The 17840-nt window shown below is 37.0% G+C and overlaps 1 protein-coding gene across 1 annotated transcript in view; it reads right to left on the reverse strand.

Annotated features, from left to right (window-relative positions):
* ANO2 (anoctamin 2) overlaps window positions 1-17840 on the reverse strand; it is a 504220-nt gene that overhangs the window by 68618 nt on the left and 417762 nt on the right. The window contains exon 19 of the mRNA XM_044677761.1: window positions 8137-8282. Coding sequence (XP_044533696.1) covers window positions 8137-8282 — 146 coding nt within the window. The remainder of the gene's footprint in view (window positions 1-8136; window positions 8283-17840) is intronic.

A 17840-nucleotide genomic window follows, 5' to 3' on the forward strand; every position in this document is an offset into this window, starting at 1 on the left:
TCAGAAGGAGAGAGGACCAACTTTGTCTCTCATTCTCCCTGCTCCATATTTGTTTCTGTTGTCATCTTCACCATAGAGACCTCGGTTTTGGTCTCAGGTCTAATGTGTGTCTTCCTGTGTCACTGTAGGTAAAGGACTTTGCCTCTTTGGCTTCTGATCATACATCAGTTGGATTTGATAAATATAGAGATCTCCAATTCCTAACTCTTTTATTTTACCAATGAGACTATGGGGGTCCAGAGAAGTGATTTTGCTAAGGCTGTAGAACAACTTAGTGACAGATTCTGGACTAGAACTGAAAGCTCCTGACCCCTACTCCAATGTCTTTTCCACATTACATCTAACTGGTCACAGAGGAAAGTAGGAGAGAGGGTGGAATATCATTGACAATCTTCTGATTTCTAGACTAGGATATTTTTCTGCTCCATATAGGAATCTTTAAACTCAAAGGATGCTTTGAGAAGACACGATCTTGAAGCTAATCCTAAAACCCTCATTCAACAAAGATTAACAGATTACCACTCAATCAAACTATCTTCAGTGCAATGCTCCTGAAAGTCCAGCTGTCATAAAAATCCTTTTCTTTATCCCCTTTCACCCATGCCCTTATTCCCATTCCTCAACTCAGTACCACCTTCCAACATAACAACTTTAAAAATAGCCACTCCTTCCATGGTGCTTTCTGGAAAAAAGTACTCCATGGACAACAAACTTTCTTTAATCTTAAACAGTTTCCTTTATTATTCTTTTCAGCTTCTGACTCTGAAGACTGGTTCCCTTCTAATGAATCAACCTCCCTAGCTACGTCTTCCAGTAATAGTTAAATTGGTAATGGTAAAACATGGTTACTTTTACTCATTACTCCCCAAATTCCACCAGTGAAGTTGTGATACTCTTTGGTACCCCAATGCTATTTCCAGATTTTCCTTCTGCCTCCATTATAATTGATTATTCTCATTTCCAAATTCTTGCATTGCTATATTCCATTTTAAAGCAGTTTTTCACATCATCTTCCATACCTAAAATGAAGCTGTCATCTCTTCAATTCACTACTGGATGAAATCTATTCTTTCCTTCAAGGTCTAATCCAAACTTTCTTTGAATATCAATCAGAAAATGATCTCTTTGTCCTCAAATTTTTCACAGAAATTACAGTTAACAAAGGATTCACCTAACAAAGTCCTTATGAGGAAGATAGTACAATTTTTATTCAATCAATCAACACACCAGTATTTTTTAAGCCCCCATTATGTTCCAGACCCTGTGATAAACTGAGGCTATACAGACAAAAGCTAACCAGCCCTTCCCCTCATGGAGTTTACATTCCACCAAGGGAGACAATGTGAACATGTATAATTATATAGTATACAAAATAAGTACAAAAATAAAGAAATACAAGACAACTGGCAAAGGGGAAACTCTACTGGCTATATGATCTAGGGAAATCAAGTGTACTGAATTGAACCTTAAAGGAAACAAAGACTTGTCAGAGATCAAAGCAAGAAGGTAATTCATTCCAAAGAAGGGAGAGCCTATGCAAAGGTAGAGGTGGGAAATAGCATGTCATTTGAATGGAAGCATAAGAAGGTCAGTTCCACAGGACTGTAGATAGAGTTGATGAAAGGAAATGATACATGATGCAATTGAAAAGGTAGGTTGGGGCCAGGTTGTAAAGGGATTTCACTGCTGTAAAGAAAGGATTGGATTTGATCCCAGAGATAATGAAGAAGAGCTTGCAGCTTTCTGAGCAGGGGAGTAATATAGGCAGTCTTGGACTTTAGGATATCATGTTGGAGGTATGTGGAGGGTTCCTGGATTCAAATCTTGTCTCAGACATAATAGTTAGTCAAGATTCTAAGACAGAAGGTAAGAGTTTAAAAAAATGTTAGTGGATTATTGTCGGTCCATATTTGCGGTTTTGTTCCATTTATCGTCTTAGTGATAGACTACTTCAAAGCTAAACCTCTGGCTTGTGGATGGAGTATGTTGCATGCTGCTCAAACTCATGCTAGCAGATGCAACTGGTTTCATTGTGACCATCACTCTCTTGCTCTCAATCCTTCCTAGCTGGTATCTGTATGTGGGACAAATGTCTTCCTTGGGTCAGCATGGGCCAACACTGGTGCGTGTGAGAGGCAGCTGACTGAGACTTAAAAAGCTTGTTTACATCTGCCCATCCAATGCTCCTCAAAGTGCTATTTTGGTTTGGGCAGGGGAAAAAAACCCTTTGTGTTTCTTGTCTTTCTGCTTCTTTGTCTCTATGATCATACATATTTGAGTGAGGTTATTCACTGGCTTAGGATAATAGCATAGTGTTAAATAAATTTTTGGTAGTATCTACTATATGCAAGAAGTTGTCATATCTCAAAGATTCTTTGGCCACAGCCGAGTCAAGAGTGATTCTATCTTCTCTGGGTCTGTGATCATATTCAGCTGAGATGCCGTGTGACCCACATACTTGATACAAGTTGGAACTTGTCAAATGAAAGATTCATGGCCATTTTCTTTTAGCCAATCCAATGCTTCCATAATATCTTCTGGTGTTATTCCATGCTCTTCCTGAAGATGATGATATTATCAAGGTACATTAATACTTGAAGGTAACAATATCTCCATCTATTTTCTATATAGGTCTTTGGAAGGTGGCAGGTGTTCCTGAGCTGCCTTGGGGCATATATTTGAACTGGTGATATTCAACTGGATGAATGAAATAATTATTTCTTTATCTTTTTTTGTGAAAGGAATCTAATAGTCATGGCACAAATCCAACCCAGAAAAACATTGGCTACCTAACAGATAACTGAGGGTATCTTGAATCCTTTGTATGGTATACTGATCCACTTTGGTTCTCTTGTTCAAAGTTCATTAGTCTATACACTTACATATTTTTCTGTTCTTTTTTTCCATTTTTTACTACTATGGGAGATGCATAAGGGATAATAGATTCTGTGATGATGCTATTCATCAGTATGTTTGGAGACATTCCCTGAGGTCATCCATCACAAAGGGATCTTTCTAAATCTTCCCCAAATGGTCATGAGTCAATGAACTGGATTTTTGATTTCTTCTTTGAGCATCTCCCACAACCCATTCATGCAGTGAGAACATACTTGTTCTCATGCTGAGCTTCTGCCCAAGGCACTCCTTCTATTCTTATGGCATTGAGGAATTTGAAAGTCAAACATTTTAGGATCAGCTTCAGTGCTTGAAGAGATATGGATGCCCTTTTAATGATTACTGTTACAATTTAACTCTATTCTCCCCAAATCCCCTTATGAGCTCAATGATGGTCAAAATGCAGACAGTGAGTCCTGGCTTTTTTGCAGTATTCTTCTAGTATTCAGAATAGATTGGAATTGGTTCCAATTACACTTTAATACCACATAAGCAATCTGGACAAACCATGGCCTGAAAGTCCATTAAATTGAGGACACCAGCAATATCCTTAGGAAAACCGCAAGATGACTTTGACACATCCCAAGTTTAGGTATACTTGGGAAATACTAGTTGGTCCTCCAAGGCCAAAATCTACAAGAGACATTTTCTTCAAACATCTCTTATAAAATGACTGGAACAGAATGGTCATTTGTGTTCTCTATAAGATAGCAAGGCAATCCATTTTCTTAATTTTTAGTCCCCTCTACACAAGATCCTAATGAGTGTAGGTGGAAAAGAGCTAGTTGGAATTGTTGATGAGGACAGTTAGTGCTGAGTTAGGAGTGGGGCAACTTCCTTCCTTGACCTTTCCTTTTCTCTGAAACTGGTCTTTTGCTTGAAGTACCAAGGTCTCATTCTGTTCACAAGTGCATTTGGTCATTTTCTCCAAAGCTGTAACAGCTGTAACTGTTATTCCCTGATATTCCCCAGATGATGGTGTATGCATAACAGTTTCTCTCAGACTCCATTCCCTTGGCCCGGCACTTTTCTCAGGGGACCAGTGTTGTCCTTAAATTTCCATCAAGGCTTTGTCGTGAATTTCTATTTCAATTTTTGCATCCCTTGAGTAATTGTTCTACCTCATATCTTTGGTCTATATATTCACAAAAATTCCTGAACCATTTGCCTATGGGATTTCCCACTGGTTATCTTTTGAGTTGGTCCTGGGTCTATTTTCCATACCATATACAGCATCACAATTCTTCAAAACTAGATGAGTTTTAGTAGATTTGCTTGTCAACTCTGGGTGTGTGTGGGAGTGGGGAGACAACATGAATCATGTAACTTTGGAAAACTTGTGTGTAAACTTGTGATTGGAATAAAATAAAGATAAAATTTTTAAAAAATCTAGATGGGTTTTGCTTAAAGTCTTGATAGCCCAACAGTATTTAAATAACTAGATGATGCTAAGGGTAGAGGCACTAGACCTGGAGTCAGGAGGAACTGAGCTTAAATCCGGCCTCAGTCACTTACTACTGTGTGACTCTGGTCAAGTCATTTTATCTTCTTTGCTTCAGTTTTCTTATAGGTAAAATGAGGTGTAGAAGGAAATGGTAAACCACTCCAGTATCTTTGATAAGAGTACCTCCAAATGGGTCATATAGAGTTGAACACAATCGAAATGACCGAACAACAATAATTCAAAGTCTTTATATTTGAGACCTATGTATAATCACTCCAACTTGACCTAGATCTTCATATCAGGCATTACTGCCCCGGTTCTATTAATTTCTATAATTTAGCATTCATTCAAAGTGCAGTCCAATAGCTTCACACCTCTATGCTGTTATGTAGATGCAACAAATGTGGAATATGCATGACTTGGTATTTTAATATTCCCAAAGCATTTTTCAAGATTTTTGTAAGTGCTTTTGCCATGTCATTTCTGGATTCCTGGAATCAGACTTCCCAAAAGTATAAAAGCATTCCCACTGAGGCATCCCATAAGCCAATCCTGTTACACTAGGTTAGAAGTCTTCCAACTATATAGTGCCATTGACACCCATATAATTCAGGTTTCCATGTTTGTTCCCCAAGGGGGCATCGGACCTCTTTTGAGAAGGTTGCTAAGTGGGACCAGATGTGTTTCTCTGCCAAGATATACTTTGTCTTATGCCTGCCACCAAGCAGAGCTTTCCTGCCTGATCCAGCTGGCCTTTCCTCCTTTTCACATGCAGAAGAGGAAATTGCTTGAGCTCCAACACCTCCCTCTTCAAGGTTCCATCAATTTGTCTTCCTGGAATCTAAGGGGCCTGTCACTGGGTTGGATGCCTGATGCCACACTGACATCAGTATCAAGGGAGATATACTGGAGACATCTAGACATAAGTAGAGTCACTCTTTGCCTGATGGAATATAACCTCATCATCAATAGCATATTTATCGTCTGTAACAGCCAGCCAAGAATTTTTCTTAACCTCTTGAACAGATGAGAACCCAAATGTCTTTTCAAGCTTGAACCTCAACTGCTTGATTTTATTGCCCCCTTTGCTCACTAAAGCCATCATTTTCTTAAAAGCCTCCTCTCCCTCACGTGAATATGTGTATGGGGGGGGGGTGTCAAAAAACGATGTCCAGTAACTGTTCGCTATCTGAATGTTTTTGGTAAACATATTCAGGACTGACAATTCATACAACACATCTATAAGTGGCTAATTTATGATCTCCTTGTCAAATAAAGTCTCATGCGAATTAATCCTTTTCATCCCCTAATGTCACTACCAGGAAAAGTATTAGAAAAGAGGTATTTTGGATATTTACGACATTAGAATAGGGGTATCACTGACAAGGAGAGAAAGCTTAGGACAGTGGGGAAAGTGCTAGATATAAAGTGAAAGGATCTGGGTTCAAATTATAGTTTTGCTACTGATTTCCTGTCTGACTTTGAAGAAGTTACTTACCATTTCTGGGCCCTAGATCTTCAAATATAAAATGAGAGAATTAGGATAGACTGTCCCTAAGGTGATTTTTCACTCCTAAATCTGTGATTTGATTAATCTAATTATCTCATGAGTGAAATCAAGCACTACTAATACAGGGAGGATAAACTGACTACTTAGAGTACTTCTGGGAATGGATAGGCTCTATCTGCTATTGGTAACATGGCTTAAAAAAAAGATACATGATATTGAACCAACATTGCCCAATTCATCTGTTTCTGAACTTTCCTCATCTTTGTTTATCTGAATGTTTCAGTGGCTTTCTTTTCTTTTTCTTCTATTATCACTATGACTATATATTCCCTACCTCATGAAAGCAGGCCCTCCATTTTTAACAAATACATAGAGTGAGGCAAAACAAATTGTTACATTTGACCATGTCTGAAAAATGAATGTTTCATTTCACATCTATAGTTCATAACCTCCCTGCTAAGGGGTAGGAGGAAGGAGGATTTTATCAGCAATCATCTGGAATCCCAAGTGGTCAATGCATTGATCAGAATTCCAAAGTCTTCCAAAATTATTTTCCTTTACATCACATGGCTGTAGTCAGCCTATTAATTGCTCATATTTTTCACATTTCATTCTGCATCAGTTTATCCAGTCTGCTATTTCTTATGAAACAACACAGTTCCATTACATCATTTATCATAATTTTCTCAGCACCATTTGTTAGTTGACAGAAACCCACTTTGTTTCCAGTTCTTTGTTATAACAGAAAGTTCTGCTATAGATATTTTTATGATATATGGACTTTTGTTCTCTTCCTTTGATTTCATTGGGTCCTAGTAGCAATATTGCTTGGTCAAAAGGTACACAAAGTTTAGTATCATTTTTGGTATAGTTCCAAAATGTTTTCTAGAAAGATTGAATCAATCATAGTTCCACCCACTGTGAATTAGTATGCCAGTCCTTCCATAGCTCTTTCAACAAATTTCCTTTTCCTTTTATGTCATCTTTGCCAATCTGATGAGCATGAAGTGGAATCCGAGTTATTTTAATGAGCATTTCTCTAATTATTAATAATCTGAAACTTTTCTCACTTAGTTGTTGACAACTTGCCTTTCTTCTTTTGAAAACTGCCTGTATGTACTCCTTGACCATTTATCTTGTAGAGAATTATACATATAGATACACATGCATATATTTACATATTTATAGGTAGATATGTATAGATAGATAGATATGTATATATGCGTGTGTATACATATATATTTATAAAACACAAATATACTTAGAATTGGATATGGGCAAATTTGCTATAAAGATTTTCCCAAAATTGTCTCCCTTCAAATTCTGATTGATCTTTTCAACTTTGAGTAATAAAAATTGCCCAATGTATTTTTAAAATTATCTTTGGCCTTTGCTTTGTCAAAAACTTTTCCTTTATCCATAGTTGTAGAAACTTTCTCCTTCCTTTATTTGTTTATCTAGGACCTTTTACGTTTAGGTCATGTAACTATCCAACATAACCCACAAGTGGTCATGTAGTGGCTGCCTGAATACAAGGCAGAACCCACTACTACCCCAAATAGTCCATTCCACTTCTCACTATCTCTTAACTATTACTAAACTTTTCTTGACATTACACGACATTTGCTTTTTTGCAACTTCTATCCAATGCTACTAGTTCTGCCTTCAGGGTCAAGAGAATAAGTCTAATCTGTCTTCTATATGAGGACCCCTTAAGAACTTAAAAAGCATTATCATGTTCATTAGAAGTCTTCTCTGTACTAACCATCCCCAGTTCCTTCATTAGATCCTTGCATGACATTGACCATCTTAGATTCCCTTCTTTGAATATATTCTACCTTATCAGTGTCCTTCCTAAAATGTGCACCCTGAAGTAGAGAGTCCCCAAGTGATCTGACCAGGGAAAAGTAGAGGGGAACAATCATTTATTCATTCCTGAAAGTCATATTTCTCAATGAAGTCAAAGACTGTGTTAGATTTTTTTGGCTTTTACCTCACCTTACTAATCTATAATGTTTGAAATCATAGGAAACACAGAAGGGTAAAGTTCCAAGAAAACATAGAGATCCCTCCCTCATTTCAAATGAAGAAACAGACCAAGAAATAAACTGACTTGTCCATGGTCATACAGCTAGTTGATAGTAGAGTCGGGACTTGATGTCCAGATTTCTTTCATTAAAATAATATATAATCCTAAACGGTAGTAAATACTTTTTCAAACATAAATCTAATTAAGTTATTTGCCCAGTTCCCATCTATGTTTTACTCATTTAAAATTAGTTCTTACTCATTTCCATATACTCAGGAGTCAATCCAGTATATGGCTCCAAGCTATAGTCCAGGTCCCACTGCTCAGGGTGCTTTGATTGTGTAGAGTCAGTTTCTCCAGGCTCTGTCTCATCCTTCAGCTTTCGGAATAGTTTCTTTAGTTTCCTGAGAAGAGAAATGGGCCAGTTACCTAAGGCTACATGTAAGAATAACAACTCATATTTACATGTAGTGTTTGAAGCATTACAAGTTGGCTTCCTTAAAAATATAAAAGGAAGGTAGTACAAGCATTATTATCCCCACTTTGTAGGCAAGAAAACTAAAACTCTGAGGAAGTAAGCAATTTGCTCATGGTCCCACATGTATCAGAGCTACATTTTGAAACCTTTGATTCTCTTTTCACTATATCATGCTGGGGCAAGGACATCCCAGCCAGGATTTCTACTTTCCCCATTTCATAGGAATAAAAAAACAGTGTGGGGATTTAAGGTACTTTTCATCATAGGAAAGATAGAAATGAACCCAAAGTTTGCCTTTCTTTAAAAAGAAATAGAGGTGGTATGGACTATCTTCACCAAGGTAGGCATGATTAATTATCATTCTAGTAATTAGGGCAAAAGGTTTCTTTAAGAGATTACATTTGCTTATGACAGAAATGACCCTTTCCACAATGATATGGAAATTTTTATTACTCTTAGAGAAATTAACAGAGATAGCAAAACTAGCATTTCTTTACTACACAGGTGTGCTATTGGGACAGTTACTTTGCTGCTAATACTATGCCATGCCTGCACTCTGGGAATCCTGCTTCTTCCTCTTTATCTGGAATCTTCTGATTTCAATATATAACTAAATTACCCCCTTTTCCCCTTATTGGACCCAAGACCAGAGATTAGGTGTTTTCAAAGGGACCGAATAAACAATCATAGGAAATCAAGTAAAATATGAAAACATTTTTAAAAAGAGAAAGAACATGGACATTCTGTCTTGAGATATCCTAATTGTGTCATGGATGTGGGCAGTTTCCTGGGAAAACTAGCTCCATTCCTACCTTCTTAGCATCTATCCAGCTTTATTCTATTTTTCATGCTATCTCAGATCTGGTCCAAAACTGTCTCTGCTTGTACCTCCAATCTATTTCCTTGTTCCTACTTATTTAAAACTTGAGTCTCTTATGGTATATACTACTAATTTCCTCAACCAGTGCTTCTAAGTGTTACTTGTTACTCACATTTGAAGAGTGGAATCAGAGAGAGAAGAAATCTATCTCTTTTTCTGGATGATAATCCATATCATGCTTACTATGGGTCCTGGCCTAGATCTTCTATTTACATCCTATTTCAGTAATCTCATTGGCTTCCATGTGTTTAATTATCATCTCTAGGTACATGACTCCAAACTCTATATATTGAGCCCCAGTTGTTTCCTGACCTTCAGGTTCACATCACTAACTGCTCATTGGATATTTCAGACTTGATGTCTCATAACCATCTCAAAATCAACATGTCCAAACAACTCATTAACATTCTCCCCAAATCCAACTCTAAATGTTTCTTAAAATGCTGCCATTTTAAATGGTAGTCTAATAGAGTTTCCCTGGGAATAGCACAAGTATGCCATAGATGGCATTCCCCATAGATAGGAATTTAATCTGAAGACCTCTGAAGTCTCTCTCAACTCTGAAACATGGGTTTCCTCCAAGGTTCTGTCCCAGCTTGTCTTCTCATTTCTCTCTATATTGGTTCATTTGGTAATCTCATCAGCTCCCATAGATTAAAATATCACCTTAATACAAGTGATTCTCAGTTCTGTTTGTCTGGCTCTAACCTCTCTCCTGGCTTCTGGTTTTGCATCTCCATCTGCTGACTAGACAGATGCAATGATATATTCCATAGACATTTTAACTTTAACGTGTCTAAAACTAAAATCTAATCACCCCCTCCCAAAATCTTTTTTACTAATTTTCCTGTTACTATCAAGGATGCCATTGTGCTCCCAGTCATCTAGCCCTAGAACCAAGGTGTCATCCTCAAGCTCTTATTCTCTCTCATCCTTTATATCCAATCAGTTACCAAGCCCTTCAAAACATGGTCCCTTCCTACTTTTATAGTCTCCTTATATCTTACTTTCCCCTATGTGTTCTATGATGAAGATTCTCATATCCCAATGCTAAACATTTTTACTAGCGGTTCCCATTCCTGGAATTCTCTCCTCATTTCCTTTTCCCTGGCTATCTTCTAGTTTTAGCTAATAATTCACCTTCTACAAGAAGTCTTTCCCAGTCCTTAATTTTAGTGACTTCCCTCCGAGATCAGCTCTCAGTTGACTTGCATACCTTTTCTGAAACAATTACCATTTGTCTTAGAATCAACATTGCATATTTCGTGTTATACGTAAATGCTATTCATAGAAATATGTTACACATAAAAATAAATATCTATTCTTTAAAAATAATAATAAGCTTAATAAATGTTGATTTACTTGCCAAGTCCAATACAAATACAAAACCTTCTCCCTCATCTCTTTCCAAGAGTCCCTTTTGGGGTAGGAAAGAGTGGTAATACAAGGAAATTTATGAAAGATTGAGTCTTTCTAGAGCAGGAATGAACAGAAATCCTGGAAGTTAGATAACATACAGATGGGATGTTTGGAAAACTTCAGATTCTGATTCTGACCCTACAATGCACTCTCTCATTAAAATGATTTCTTTGTTGTTATTCCCTTTTTATTTTCATGTGCTGTTTTCTTGTCTCCTTTTAATGACAAGTTTCAGAAAATTTCCCCTAGAAGACATGGAGCTTTTGATCCGCTATATCCTCCAGGGGTCACCCAGATATAGTAATAATGGCAGCTGTAGGAAAGACCTTAAGATGCTTAGGGTACCTGCTATGTGAAGCAGGAACTCCAAAATTTGAGATTTTGAAACCTTTCTTTTCTTTTTCTTTCTTTTTCATTTTTAAAAATCCTTACCCTCTGTTTTAGAATCAATGCTAAGTATTGGTTCCAAGGCAGAAGAAAAGTAAGGACTAGATGACAGGAGTTAAGTGACTTGCCCAAGGTCACACTGATATGAAGTGTTAGAAGTCAGACTTGAATCCAGGATCTCCCTCCCCCAGTATTGGCTCTTTGTCCACTATGCTCCCTAATTGCCTCAAAGCCTTGATTTTCTATGTTTTATCTTTATTTTATTTATTTGTGATTCATGTTGTCTCCTATCTTTTTTCCCTCCCCCTGTCCCAGAGCTGATAAGCAAGTCAATCTAGGTTATACGTGTATTATAACACATATTCTCATATTATTCTTTTTTAAGTGAATAATCTTACAAAACCAAAACTCAAATAAACAAGTAGTAAATCAAATTCTACTCCAACAGTTTTTTCTCTGCAAGTCCCTTATAATTGTCCTGGATCATTGTATTGCTTTTAGTAGCAAAGTCTATCACAGTTGATCATTCCACAATATTGCAGTTACTATGCATAATGTTCTCCTGGTTTTGCTTATTTCACTCTGCATCAATTTACGGAGGTCTTTCTGAAATCTTCCCATTCATCATTTATTATAGCACAATAATATTCCATCACCATCTTATATCACACTTTGTTCGGCCATTCCCCAATTGAAGAACATCCCTTTAGTTTCCAGTTCTTTGCCATCACAAAAAAAAAAAAGAGGTATAAATATATTTTGTGCAAACAGGTCCTTACCCATTTTTTGTATCACTTTGGAATATGGACCTAGTAGTGGTATTGATGAATCAAAGGGCATACATTCTTTTATTACCCTTTGGGCATAATTCCAAATTACCATCCAGTATGGTTGAATCAATTTACAAATCCACCAGCCATGCATTAGTGTCCCAATTTTGCTATATTCCCTCCAACATTTATTATTTTCCTTTACTGTCATATTAGCCAGTCGATACCTTGATATTCAATAGAGAAAACTGAATACTCCCTCTGATCAGAACTGGAGAATCTCACAGTTCAAAGAGGTCAAAAAGGTCATCAAGTTCCAATCTAAGTGGGAACAAGAATACTTTCTATACCATAGTTGGCAAATGGTTATGTAATCCAGCAGGACTCTCACCTACATAATCATATACTCTATGCCTCTCTTAAAGCAGGCTAAGACTTTATTAGGTTTTTTTGGTTACTATATCATAGAAAATTGCCTGTGTCTCTAGCCATACCTACACCACTGAGTGCTTGTACAGATGATGTTTTTAACCTAAATGTTAGAATTTACATCCCTTACGTGAATAGGTACTTTTCACATGATGAAATCAAAACTATCAATAAGCACACGAAAAAGTGTTCTAAATCCCTCCTGATTAGAGATATGCAAATTTAAACAACTCTGAGGTACCACCTCACACTTAACAGACCCATATGGCAGCAAAGGCAAATAATAAATGTAGGAGGGGATGTGGCAAAATTGGGACACTAATACACTGCTGGTGGAGTTGTGAATTGATCCAACCATTCTTGAGGGCAATTTGGAACTATGCCCAAAGGGCTTTAAATGAATGTCTTTGATCCAGTCATACCATTGCTAGGTTTGTATGCAAAAAAGACAATAAGGAAAAAGACATATAAAAATATTCATAGCTGTGCTCTTTGTGGTGGCAAAGAATTGGAAAATGAAGGGGTGTCCACTGATTGGAGAATGGCTGGACAAATTGTGGTATCTGATAGTGATGGAATATTATATTGCTGAAAGAAATAATTAACTGGAGGAATTCCATGTGAACTGAAAAGATCTTCAGGAATTGATGCAGAGTGAAAGGAACAGAACCAGGAGAACCTTATTACACAGAGACTGATACAGTATGGCACAATTGAATGTAATAGACTTTTCTACTAGTAGCAATGCAATGATCCAGGACAATCCAGAGGAACTTATGAGAAAGAAAGGTATCCATATCCAGAGAAAGAACTGTGGGAGCAGAAATGCAGAAGAAAAACATATGATCGATCATGTAGTTTGATAGGGATATGATTAGGGTTTTTATGTTAAAAGATCACTCTACTGAAAATATGCATAACATGAAAATAGGTTTTGAATGCATGTATAATCCAGTGGAGTTGCTTGTCAGCTCCAGAAGGGGGAAGGTAAGGGAGGGCAGGAATCATGAATCATGTAACCATGGGACAATATTCTAAATTTAAAAAAAATTAAAGAATTTACATCCCTTTCTATTAAATTTAGCCTCATAAGATTTGGATCAATATTTCAGTCTGTAAAGAGTTTTATGAATCTTGGTTCTGTTATTCATTGTGTTTGCTATCCCAGCCATCTCTGTGTCATAAAAGACAGGTGAAGCAGAGTTGCAATGAGTTTAAGGCATATATCTGAGGTCTTAAAACTAGTAAATGACAATGCTGAGAATAAAGTCCAAACCTCCTGACTTCAAATCGTCTCTTTATTCACATTAATAACTACTTTGAGCTATAAATTAAGAAAGGGCTACATTTCACTTGTGACATATCACCTCTGAGTTGAAGAATTGCCTGACAGAATGGCCCATTTAAGAAAGCAACTTATAAAAGATGTACTCAACTTTTATATGAAAAAAAAATGCTTGGCTCCTCAGAGAAAAGAGCTACCTCAAAGTGGTATTGGCTGCTTTATGAGGTAGTGGGCTTCCATTATTAAAAGTCTTCAAACAGGGACTTGTTGACCACTTGTCAGTGTACAATGCCAAGAGGATTCCTAAATGCAAATGCATTGCTCTGCATGACCTATGAAGTATCTTCCAATTCTGAAGTTCCATTATTCTATGAAAGTGCCCCTTTTCAAATGTGGTCCAGCAAAGGATGAACCTGAATTTGTAGGGATTCCAAGTGTGGGGAATATGTATATGGTAGGCATTGTCGTTGCCTATGAGAGGTTTCTAAGGCTGGTCTGGCCATCAAGCAAGAAGTTCTAAGAGTAACGTTGCAATCTGTACTCAAAACCCATTGTGCTTCAACCAGATGTTAGAACTACAATAATCAGATGTACAAACATATGGGAAAGGAGCAAAAACAATCATCCCAAACTGTAAATAGCACAAGATTTGGTTCTTCTATTCTGTTTACCATACCCAACGACTTCTCTAAAAAAAATCTGCCAATATATATTAAGCTCTTACCCTGAGTCTGATGTCCATATTGTTTATAATTATCTGACTTGTCTGGACAACATCTGCTACAGTTTTTTAAGGACATGAAACAAGTGAGCTGCATGAGTGGAGATTGTCTGTGAGGACATGACATACTACCAAGTTTTATCTATTATTATATTCTCATTAGTTGAAGAGCTGTACTCATAGCACTTAATGACCACAGTTTTATTGCCTCCCTTGCAACCCTTTATTTTTCCATTCTGTATTGAGAGTGGCAGCCACCATCTCCACAATCATGTCAAGAACCAGACTCAGGACTTCAATGGCATGAAGGCAGCCTGGAATAGTAAAGAAGCTCTCCAGATGGAACTTTTGGATTATACTGAAGACACAATCCCTAGTATACCAGGTTTGATGAGGAAATGAGGAGAGAAATGGAGAAGGATAGGTGAAATCACTTCTCAAGGCTCCAAAACTCTTCAGTTTTAAATGGTGGTGTAAGAGAGTTGATGCAGCTTCTCAGTGTCAGCAAAGAAGGATTCAAATGAAGTAGCCCAGGTTTCTGTCCTTGGATATACACATATATGTGTAACATCTCTTACTGATCCTTTGGATTAAGGTTTTAAAGGCATGTTCATTAAATTTGTGTGACAGGAAGCTGAGAGTTTTAGCAAACATGTTTTTCAAACCTACTGACATATTTTGATGAATTTATTTGATGAGTTTTTTGAAAAATAAAACATTTGTTCATTTTCATATCTGAAGTACCTCCCTCATTGTTTTTTAAATGATCACTGGAAATGCGTCAGTAATCATATTTATCAATTCTTTCTACCTCCTTCGTAAGAATGCTGGGAGAAAAGTAATGGGTAAACTCTAGAGTATCGCATAAATTGGAAAAAATTATTAACTTTTCTGTGCCTCCATTTTTCTCACTGTAAAATAAATGTCTTTAAAGAGATAATCTATTCCATCTCTCAAGCCTATGAACTTAATCTAACAATGTTGCTATTGCTCAGTATATGTGGAATTCTTCACTGGAATGTCTTAAGGATACACATATACTCACATAGAGGTGCACAAACACACACCTTATTATTTATTGTTCTCACTTGTTTTTAATCAAAGGTAGTATTACTCTACTTGACTATTCATCACATTTACTAGACTTGGTTCTAAATTACTTTTGACTGATGGAGAAAATTAAATCCACCTTCAAAAGACAAATTAGAGGACATCCAAAAGACCATGATGCAAGCTCTAAAGGTAATTCCAAATATATTTTGGGCAATGCCAGTATCAGTGGAATAAATTGACAGCCTCTCCAGGTTTCTACTCTGAGAGACACTATATATAGCACAAAAGAAAGGACATCACATTGGAAGTAAGGATCTTAGGTTCAAAAAATAGCTTTAATACTTGATTGTGGGTCTGAATATGTCATTTAACTTCTACAAAGCTCAGTTTTCTCATGTATCAATGAAGAAAAAAGAAAAAAAAACCTCATGGGTTTTTTGTAAGGAAATCACTTAATATGCCTTAAAATGCTATGTAAATAATTGCTATTGTTGCTCACCATTCAGTTGGGCCTATTAATCTTGGTATGCTTTCTTAGAAATCAGTCTCATTATATTATTGTAGTACCTCACATGGGCATCTTCTTATGAACCTAGCTCCTGTTCATACCTCATGGGCTAGATTAAGTTAGTCATAAGATGTAGAGCTAAAAGGAACCCTAGAAGCCATCAAGTTGAACTCCTGATTTTATATATGAGGCAAAGAAGGAAGTGAAAAATGAAAGAATTTGCCCCAAATCATACAACTACTAAGTGTCAAGGGCAAGTTGAAAACCCAGATTCTTTGACTCTAGTCTAGTGTTTTTTGGGTTTTTTTCTGCACACAGTAGGGCAATACTTGTTCTTCCAAAGTAAGGAAAAAATAAGAGCACAGAAGCCAAACAGAAGATGTTTGTCTTGTTCAATTCCTTGTCTGTCATTTCAGCTTGCCCTTTTTCATAAAGGATGAGCTTTTTTCTTTCAAACGTATTACACAGGGACAGGAAGTAACACATAAAGGAACATAGCCAGTCTCCTAGCAGGTGAAGCATTTTTCTAAGAACCCAGTCCCAAACTGTAAAGAATGACCAAGCATGAACCCTAAGGGGACACTTTTTGCATGGCTTTCTAAGGTGAAGCAGTAGAGAATAGGGTTGATAGGGAGAAAGTCTCTCAGAACACGAAGGATGATCCCAAGTATCATTTTCAAACATGCTGCCCTGACTTTGTAAATAGAGTCCACCAAAAATAACGACCTGTTCCTGACAACTTAAGACTATTATTATGAACATCTGCTCTTACATTACTCTATAATACAGAGAAACTCTAGGGCAAGGCTACTTGCCCCTCCATTATATGGCCTTAGACTACTCATTATTTGAGATCCTATTTATGGTTTCTCTGTCTCATCTTCTGCTCTCAAGACTGTCAGCACTACTCACACTAAAACAGGCTCACATCCCCCTTCTAATTTCTTTTATTTTCCATTCAACTCAATAAACACTTAATAAGCATCTACTATGCTCAAGGCCATGTGCCTTCTAATTTGCTATAGGCTTGGCAATCAGATAACACGCACATTAAAATTACATGTAAAATGAGAGTAAACAAGCTGTGAGTATAGGCCTGAGGGGGTCTCTCTTATGAATAAAATTCATGAGTTTTTGTGAACAAACTTTGTGACTTATTTTGATCTAGAGATCTTTTGTTTGCTTGTTTTCTACCTCCCTAGACCTAGAATGTGGACTAGATGAGTTTGCAGGTTAGCAGAGTTCTGGATTCTCACTCATCAGTACTTGGTGATAAGACTTCTGATCTCATTACTCAAAAGAAACTGCCCTCTCTGAAACACACCAAAAGATCACTAATTACTGGATTTGCTGCATTATATTTCATCTTCCTCTGTTATGATCTCTTTGCAACATCTGATACCACTGTCTACCCTCTTCCCCTCAATATTTTCTCTTCTCTGGATTTTTGTGACACTGTTTTCTCTTGGTTCTCCTTCAGTCCATCTGGTCATTCCTTCTCAGTCTCATTTTCTAGCGCCTTATGATTCATATTATTAATACCTTCAAAATTTCTACCCTGGACTGGCTTATCTCTGTCTCTTTCTTTCTCTCTGCCTGTCTATCTACCTATCTGTCTCTCTCCCCTATCTCTCCTATCTTTTACTGACCTTATTTGTTCACAGAGCTTGAAGTATCTCCTCTTTCATGATGACTTCCAGATTCCTTTAAACCTTTGTAATCTGACCTCAGGCCACTTTCTAGCCTCATTACATGTACACTAAAGTTCAACTAACCTGGCCTATTTATTATTTCTCATAAATAATGCTATAACTTTCTTCTCCATGCCTTTGCTTTGGCTGCTTCCCATTTCTTAAGTTACCCCTCCTCACTGCTACTCTTAGTACATTGAATCTAGGATTCCTAGTTCCTTGTAGGACTCATCATCTTCTACATGATGCCATCCTGATCACCAACAGCTATTGTTTCCTTCCCCAAATTGCCTTGTATCTATTTTTGTATTTATGAATATGCAAGTTAACTCCTTCTTTCT

This window comes from Gracilinanus agilis, chromosome 5 (assembly GCF_016433145.1).
Source record: "Gracilinanus agilis isolate LMUSP501 chromosome 5, AgileGrace, whole genome shotgun sequence".
Lineage (NCBI taxonomy): Eukaryota > Metazoa > Chordata > Mammalia > Didelphimorphia > Didelphidae > Gracilinanus > Gracilinanus agilis.